The sequence below is a fragment of the Plutella xylostella genome, chromosome Z (assembly GCF_932276165.1).
Source record: "Plutella xylostella chromosome Z, ilPluXylo3.1, whole genome shotgun sequence".
Classification (NCBI taxonomy): Eukaryota; Metazoa; Arthropoda; class Insecta; order Lepidoptera; family Plutellidae; genus Plutella; species Plutella xylostella.
Window position 1 is genome coordinate 1,005,706 of NC_064012.1, and position 9,575 is coordinate 1,015,280.

General features: G+C 38.1%; 1 protein-coding gene across 1 annotated transcript; it reads right to left on the reverse strand.

Moving 5' to 3' along the window:
• Nucleotides 1-39: 39 nt before the first annotated feature.
• On the reverse strand, nt 40-7,522 carry LOC105394374. The gene is made up of 3 exons (XM_011566263.3): nt 7,395-7,522; nt 1,309-1,382; nt 40-562 (listed from the first exon to the last, which is right to left on the reverse strand). The coding sequence occupies exons 1-3, from the start codon at nt 7,416-7,418 to the stop codon at nt 172-174; spliced, it is 489 nt and encodes a 162-aa protein (XP_011564565.3). The 5' UTR covers nt 7,419-7,522; the 3' UTR covers nt 40-171.
• Between the last annotated feature and the right edge of the window lie 2,053 nt (nt 7,523-9,575).

The window sequence follows — 9,575 nt, forward strand, 5'->3', positions numbered from 1 at the left end:
AGTAGATTACACGATGCTCAATCAAGAAAAACAACCCGAAAACTTCCTAATTACTTTATTCGACTACAGTTACACAAAGAGGTGCTATCAATCTCACAAGATTCAGTCTGAGTAATAAATTATACATTAATCGGTTACTTAAATTAACTACACATACACTAGACTCGGCCATCACTGTTTGCCGTTGTTTTTGTTGGCGTCTTGATTGACGGTCATCTGCTGCGGCACGGCGTAGGACTGGGGCGCGTAGGTCTGCGCCAGGTAGGGCCCGGGCCCGACCTGCTCCTGCAGCTTGTCGGCCTCCTCGGGGGCCACGGGGCACATGCAGGGCACGAGCTGCACGTGCTGCAGCGACACGGGCGTGAGGCTGGCGCCGGCCGGCACGCTGATCGGGATCGGCTGCATGTTCTGCTGCAGGCTCATCTCGGGCTGCGCGTACTGCGGGATCCCCTGCATCTGGTAGATCTTGCGCTGGTCGTACGGGTTGTAGGAGTAGTAGCGGTACTGCGGCGGCAGCGCGCCCGGCATGCCCGACGACCACTGCTTCATGCTGGACTGCCGCCTGGAATAGAGGGAGGGGGTCAGGGTCTCACTGTAGAGGCTTATAGTAAGTTGGGATTAGGTATTTTAAGACACGATTTGGGGCTGATGTAAATGAAATTGATGTAACATAAAGTATAGTTAATAAGTTCGCATTTTTTATTGCTGGTAGGTACTGTGAAATAGTAATGTTTTTGAACATCACTGTTTGTTAACTGATACCTATGTACATTGTACATGCGGAAATGGAGGTAAGTATTTTGTAGTTGTAATAACGAGTAGATACCTAATATTTGTGCGTTTTGTATCGTAACATGAATCATGTAATTTCAAAACTGATAACTGGCATTGCAATCTGTTATCGAATAGTCGACATGAAAATGCATTTTACACATCAATAAATAATTCAACGTAATGTGGGTGTGACGCTTGTTACTAATAATCATTTTATTTATAAACTCATAGGTAAATCTAGGTACAGTATACAGAACAGATATGAAAATACACTCGCATTTTTTCAGAATGTACGCTAGCATAAGTACTTAAAATTTATATTAATCGCATAAGCTCATGAATACCTAGAAGCCAAATTTATAAACATGCTCTGTATTCAGAGATTTAAGTTGGACGTCGTGCTTAGTTAAATTTTTTAAAACACAAATATTGTGTTTAATGTGTAAGAAGATTCACATCATTATGAATAAACTATAGAAGTGATAAACTAAACAAATGAACACGGGTAAAATAGAAAACAAAATGTACACTTACGATGGATCTGAGCCCCATTTCAGGAAAAACGCGTGTGAGGAAGCAAGCAACGCCAGCCCCAGCGCCACTCGCAGCTGAAAACAAAAAACAACCACTTTAGTACAACAAAATACAATCAATTCAATACAATTTGTCGACGACTAGGAAATGTCACTGTGTGGAAACACAACTAAAACAAACACTATCACATACTTTTTAGTGAGGAAATGTAAGAATAACAATTCAATAAGGTGAATTGAATAGACGGGTGTCGGGTAGTGTGTCAGTGTAATCGTACTCAAGTTAAATTTAAAATCACCTAAATTGAAGTATTTTTAAACGGCATAGCCCAGTGTAGTGGTTAAGTAGTATATACTCTAATACAGATAAACATACTGAAATAATACGGGGCCAGTGTGATATGAGATCGATTAGGCGGAAGCAAAGATTTTGTGTGTCTGAAATAAGACTAACAAGCTGAGAGAGAGTAGGTAGAAAGTGATTTTTTGAATTTAGCATCTTTTTCAGCAAGTATTCCAACGGGATTCACCGGAAATGTGGCATCTATAAACTTAGTTAATATTATTTTTCCCCTAATGTGGTGTAATATTGTATACCTATTTAGTTACTTTAAACTTTTATTTAAGTAGGTAAGTATACCACATTCCCGGTGAATCACGCTCAAATTATTCCGGTACCATACTCGAGCAAAAACAAAAAAAACGAGAGCGACTTTAATAAACTCGCTCCCGCTCTACATCCATGCCATAAAGTAAAATAGACGTTCAAATTAGAACGGCTCGGCTCTCAGATTTAACCGACTTTAAAATTAGTTCACATGCGTTTTTTATACTGGCACGTCGATAATCCCGACACGCTATGAACTATTATAGGAGTTCCCATTCCTATTGGATTCAATATCCATTTCCTGGGACCACCCATTAAAAAAAGAACTCATAAATCGGTTTAATAGTTTAAGAGTTACCTTCTCCTATCTTGATTTATTAATATTCATTTAGTCGGCGCCAGGATTGTATTAAATAATCGTGATTTATTTGGTTTTGACGGTGTAATAAAACAAACTTTACAAAATGTATGAATGACATAACGTTAAGCACCGTGTACAAATGCTTTATTTGAGAATGTAAGTTGCCTTAAGCTTTTTTGTATTTTTTATACATATGGGGATAATCATTTTTATTGGGGTAGATAAAGCGGAACGAATTTTCGATTTAGTCTGTAAGTATAAATTGTAAGGTTTGAGATTTATTTTCATGTTACACAGTTTTAATGTTACAGCTTCATTAAGCGAGAGATAGAATAAGTTCTTGAGTCTTGTTGTTAAGGAAAGGTTGCCTGGTAAATTTTATGTATTTTAAATTATATATAGTTACTTAAAGTACCTAAGTATACCTACTTTTTTACAGCAACAGGATAATCGTATAATTTTGTCTATTTTAATAGGTGCAAAGTGCAGCAGCAGAGCGGTGGTCAGTCGGGTAAGCGCCCGCTTCTCACGCCAGAGATGCGGGTTCGAATCCCGGCGCTGACATGTACCAATGAGTTCTTTTCTGAATTTAAGTACAATGTATACCATCGCTCTTACGGTGAAGGAAAACATCGTGAGGAAACCTGCATATCTAGATTTAGCACATCTATATATGTGAACCCACCAACCCGTAGTGGACCAGCGTGGTGGGAAAATGGTCCAAGCTTAGGAAGGCAGTTTAGACCTTGGGGATATGCACAAAGGTTCCACTCGAGAGAGCCAGGTGCAGGAACTGTTACCCCCACAGCGAATAGAATAGAATAGAATAGATGCAAAGTTGTATTTACCTTAAACTGTTACATTATATGGCAATTTTGTTTATACCCCTGTGGGCCAGCAGGTTTATTTTTATTTTAAGGCATTTTACTATACACTTTACAGTATTTGATAATAGGTTTAAACTTGATTAAATTTGCAAAATTTTTTCTAGACAGTTCTTCCGGCTGATATCAACGCACCTCATACGCTGCTTATGATTATATATGTCTAGTTTTATGTCCATTTTATCGATGTTACAGTTTAATTCGTGTTATGCATGACCGAAATTAAGTTAGTGGTTGATGTAAGTCACGCAGGTCACGCAGGACTCATGGGGTTATTCTTGCTTGCGGGATTACGAGGAATCGGAGAGCTGTCACTATCATGCTATCGGTAGGCATATTAATGCAACGAGAAAGAGTCTTGGTAAGCTCAGCATCGCTTCAAATTATTGCTATCTTGAAGCTAGAGTCCAGGTTCCTTACGTTTCCAGGAGATACCAACCTGACATTATTTAAGACGTATTTAAGTATTGCGTGGACAATGGACGGACACGCTAACTGTAACTCTTTGGAAACATATTGAAAGAGGTTCAGCCCAATGTTTTTCATTTACTAATAGGTAGTTTTCTTGCAGATAGATATTGAAAACAGACTTGATTTTCCTTTTTTTGCGTATTTAATTGATTTAGTTAATTTGTACGGGGTTTGAAAGGGATTATAAAGGTTTGACAGCACTAAAATAAGAATTAGTGCCTTCAAAATCGACATAATTAAGTATCTCATTAAGTATCTACTCGATTTCCTAACTCTTAAATCTCTACATCTTTCGTTAATGTATACTTTTCTAATTTCCATCGGAAACGCATTGATAAGATTGCTCCGATACGAAACCGGCGACCATCAGGTGGATAACCACATTTAGGAGGCACCCGTCGCGTTTTCTTGTCGAAAATGGGATTCTACTAATGGTAATGACATCTACAGGCGCTTGACCCCAGGGTTACTCTACGTTATCAAAAGACGAACGGTATAGAGCCGTCATACGTTCGGTATGTCTAATGCAATGAGATAAAGACATGGTTACTGCGACAGCACTCCGAAGTTTCGTTTTAATAAGATAGAGAGACCCCGCGGCCCCTGTCTCTGCTTCAGGGTGGTCATTTGGGCCCTGACGAGGATGGTGAAAGCGACGGAGACATTTTAATGACCACTCCATCACGATCCTGTCTGGATATGTTTGATGACAAATCCAGGATAGCTTTGAACACAAATTCACTCCGAGATAAAAACGATTAAGCTCATACTTACGTACCTATTTGTCTATTCATTGTGGGTAGGTATAGCCCGAAAATGTACTACACAATTAAATAGGTACAGTACTTAAGTGCTTTATCCTTTATACCTCCCTTAACTATGCACATGACTATAATAAGTATAATGGGTATGGCGGCTATTATAAAGAATGTAAAGATGAGACGTTTAATCCATAAAAAATAAAGGGGTAACGATAGCGCACCGCCCATCCTTCGCACGGTAGAATTACGTTCCTGAATTAATAGTTACTTAATAATATATAAAATATCTACCCACCTACCTATACTATGCATGTAGCTAGCTAAAACAGGAAAAGTAGCTCTGAAAAACTGCGCTAAACCGTTACAGAATCGGATTAACTCCCAAAAAAAATTGATTTTTCACTGGTAACTAACCTATTTATGACTTCAAACTTTAGATGATTACTTGAATGATACCCCGCACGGATATAATAAGAGGCACTTTAGTCACCGAAGGCGATCGCAAAGTGGGGCACCTACACTACCATGTACCTAATTAGAAGTAAGTACTCCTGAATATTCGAGAAAGTTACATAGTGGGTATACCTATCACAGTTTTCCATACATCAATATCAAATCTGCTGTAATATCTGGTTGTAATGCTTTACCATCAAATAAACACTAAACGGATCATTTATCTAGATAGTTTATATTATTAAGTACCGTCTTTTGAAACACTAAGTGAAATAACATGAACAATTTAGATGAATATCTTGTTTATATTCAGTTAATCCTAACAAATGTGTGTAACTTCTTAGAAAATCCGGTTAAATTAATTTAAAGTTGATAAAATCTCGACTATCTTCCCGTGGGTTGAACTGATTAATGTTAGGTTTTTAATATCAATGCACTTACGTGAGTTTTATAACCAGTAAACGATTCTTTAATGGTATTTGCTTTTCCTGATAGATAGTAAGTATTATATTAATAATGCAGTTGGTTTAACCTTTTTGGTTGGTAAGTGTATCGTGGTTTGATTGTGCCGTGGCAGGAAGGATCATCGAACATGAAACAAAGCAGGTTTCGTCTCGGATGTTTTAGTAAAACGAATCGGGATGCGTTCCTCTACGTATCTATTAATCTTGTATATCCTGTGCTCAGTCAACATGCCTCGGCGCACCTTTCCGTAACAATTATTCAACTCTGATCATCTTTTGATAGACTTCGAGTGTCTACAACTACTTAAATATCATTATTATAAGCTCGTATCGCTATTAAAAAGGTATACACATGCAGGTAGCATGGTGTGCCTGAGGATTAAGATTATGTTGGAGCGTAGTGAAGAGCAGTCATTGCAAAGGCTTTATTGCTTGCATATTATTATGTACGAGTGATTCTGATTTCAGACACATTGTATATTTTTCTTATATTGCAAGAACTAAAAAATATTCATTGCTTGACAAATCAATTACTCCTGAGCATTACTCGTAAAAGAATTTTAGATGAAGAAATATAATACGTAAACACCTATTACGAGAAATTTAATGTTATCGCCTTTCTATTCATAAGATGTAATATTGAATGTTGGTTAATTTCCTAATTATGTATAAAATATTATGGAGGGCGCGGGCTGGACAGATTGAACCCGGGGGCTCCGTGATTAGTCGAAGAGAGAGTCGGAGAGTCCCCAGGGAATGTTGTTATTTCCCCTGTCTTTGTTTTGGTAGTTTCAAACACGCGATATCGAGCACGTTATGTGTCTAAAGACGTTGAATATGGTGTTTTTGATGTAACTAAACATTAGTTATAGTTAGGTATAATATTATAAATAAAGTAGTATTTAAGCCACTTAAGTATTCACAGATTCAGTTTGAGTTTGTTCCATAAGTCTGGATAAGTAAATATTTTATTATTGTTGTGTTAAAAAACACGCTGTTGCTCTCTGAAATATGTAAAATGATAATTATGATAGAATGCATTTTTGTCAAACAGATAAACTTTTATCCAGAGACTGTGAAACAGGTCCTCGCACCCTTGTTTTAAATGTTGGACGAATCGAACTTTTTTTTAACTCGACTTTGATTTTGACGTGGCCGGGATTTTAATTAACTTTTTTTATTTAGATAGTTTAATGAGTCGAAACGGGTTAGTACAGTCAGGAAGTTAAAGGTTCGTTTTGACCTACTGTGATCTCTTTATAGAGGATAGGTTAACCTACCTATATTGTTTGATTTGTTGTTGTTGGTAAATATATTAATCAGTTAGAAAGTACCTACTTATTTTAATAAAGTTTTCTAAAATATACTTATCTGGAGTTTAAAATAACTTGCTAAAAGTCTTCGCGCGAGTTTTCCGCACAAGAAACTATTAAAAGAACGAGCGTCCCCGAAAAAGCTAAGCACCCGAAGTTCACACCGTATTGTTACCCGTTCAACGACTACCTCCTACCCCAGACAACGTCTTCATTCACAGACCGGCACCTGTCGCACTTTCCACAGCACATCAACAAAAATCATCACGGTGACTTGCAGTATTGATTCACACCCGCCCCCGCCCCCGCCCTGCCCGCCGCACCCGCATCAACACCACACCATTAACTCATTATTACCCCTGATGAAAACAAACAACTTCAACAATACATCTTAATTCGATTCGAGGAATGTTTGAACAATCATCACGATGGACGCAAGTTAATTCCGGTCGGTGTTATGAAACTACTCCACTATTTAAAAGTGCATAATAATGCACTTTCTTACAACGTAATTGGGTAAAGTTTAGTGTAGATGCTTATAAGCAAATACATATTTGCACGATTCCGCGGCAACAAAGTAGACATGATACGTAACGAACAACGTAGGGTTAGTAAATTAAAAATATTTTACAAATTAAGGGAAACAGAATTACTTAACTAGAATTACAATGTAAAACACTGCAGAAAAAACATAAAAAAAAGTTTAAAAAAAAACTGAAACGCGCCGATTGCAGCAAATAAAAAGCGCAAGTGCTGAGCAAAGTGCAACTCACCAGTAAGCACGCTTCCGAGTTCATGATGAGAGGAGGTCCGGCGGAGGTCAGTGGGTCTGCGGCTACTAGCGTCCGTGGGTGCTCCCGCCGCACGAATGACCGATCCCGGGGGACCAGCCGTTTTTTATACACGGTTTCCGAAACATTCCACTCCAAAAAGCCGGTCCCCGACCCCGGTTTAATAATAATCTTATTGACTTATCTACACTTGTATCTTTACTTAGATAGAAACCGTTACTTTAGCCCGATTTTATGAGGGATTATCATAGACACTGGCCACTTAAAGTAATTTCACACTTTTTTCATTTGGCGGCTAAGTGTTTCGATAAGGGTTTGGGGGCTCCGGCTGGCGGGCGCGTAATCACGGTCTGCTGGGCCGGTAATGGAGCAGCGGGGCGCTGGTGCGGCCTGCAGGATATGTCTATTAGCCGCCCGGCCCGGCCCGTGACTGCTTCCTCGACCATGAACCCTTAATAGCTGTACTCTCAACATTGATATAATGCGCCCGAATGCACACAAATCGACAAAAAAGCACCCTCGTTAATTATAGGCCTTATTGAGTCTTTGTTACGCTACGCTGATGTCCGGGACCATCTCATCCTCTTACAGTAAAAAGTAAAAGTAATTGGTTCACTCACTGTTCATTATTGTGATGCAAACAATAGCCAGGAGATCACTCACCTTACTTGGCATTTAATTACTCAAAAGTTTCTGGATGAACATGTACCTACAGCTATAAAGATACCTAAGTATACTCGTATACCTAAATTTTACTTGTTTTCATAATAATAAGAAGAAGTAGAAAGAAACGTCCATACTGTGGAGTGGACCCATCCATGACAATGAAGATATTTGAAAGTAACCTAATTACCTAAGTGTTATTTAAAGGAGTACTCACAATTTCCTAGCTTACTGGACAGTGACTGAATATTCCCTATTTTGATTTCCGTCAATTACCCTGAGTAGGGAGAGAAGCGTGGGCAGCGGCCAGAACAATGCTGGTTTGAACACTTCCCTGCGCCTGTTTGCTTTAATAAGAGAGATAATAATAATGTAGCTAAGTAAGGGAACTATAACAATAATAAAAAATAAACTGTTGTAAGTTTTAAAAGTATGATTAAGCAATGGTTACCTTGTTAACTAAGTAAAAAAAATACTTAAATCGCTAAAGCTCGCCACTCTACTCGGTAGGTTTAATCAGCATTACCGTCCATTTCACTGGATTTTCATTTGATAATCGACTAAGTATGATCGATAGTGTTTTCCATCACTTTATCAGCCCCCAGTTCTCAACATCAAAAATTAAACAAGGATTAATAAAAAAAAATAAGTATTTATTTATTTAAAGCGTCTTTACGTCTTTACGTCTTTGGAACATGAATTAAGTACTGTTTCTTTATCAGATCCTCGAAAACATCGCCTATGTTTCAGGTCAAAATTTATCACAGTATACAGGGTGTTGCAAAATTGGTATACTAAGCCGAAAACTACATACATGTGCAGCATGGTATATCTAAGCCCGAAACTGAAATCAGAATTTGGAAATTCGCGAAAAAAATAATAAATTTTCCATAGTAAAAGTCACGTGACCAAAATTTTTTTCAAATTCTGATTCACATGTAGGTTTCGGCTTAGTATACCCTTTTTGCAACTTCCTGTATTTATAACGGTCTTAATGAAAAATTACAGTTTGCAGTAAATAGACAGTCTGCCCCATCCATTGAGTATAAACAAATACCCGAGTCCGTGTTGTTCTATGGCCCATCCGACCACATCCGGCTATCTACCTAAGGCAGGTCAGCGGGCGTCCGAGCAACGTTGGTCTGTTCATGGTCTCGAGGACTCGTTTACCGCACCGGTTGTCGGATGTACACCCCATCCACTATGTTCCTATACAAGGTGCTGCAAAAGTCGTATATACTAAGACAAAATTGGGTTACTCAACACCTTGTAAGTATATAAGTACTTATATTCTTTGAATTTTACAGATAACTTTCAATTTCGTCATTATCTGTGATTTAATCCAATGACTAACCAACGTTACCACATTATTTATTAACTGCCAGTTTCTATAACTCTATCTATCTATAACTGGTAAGTAGTTACTTTCATACGATTTTGACAGATTGTTACTTATGATTATGTCAAAATCGTATGAAAGTAACTACCAGTTATGGATCG

Coding starts and splice junctions, on each gene's coding strand:
- LOC105394374 (XM_011566263.3), bottom strand. CDS start 7,418: ATGAACTCGGAAGCGTGCTTACTG. Junction 1,383..7,394: donor ACTCGGAAGCGTGCTTACTG/GTGAGTTGCACT, acceptor TTTTGTTTTCAG/CTGCGAGTGGCGCTGGGGCT. Junction 563..1,308: donor AAATGGGGCTCAGATCCATC/GTAAGTGTACAT, acceptor CCTCTATTCCAG/GCGGCAGTCCAGCATGAAGC.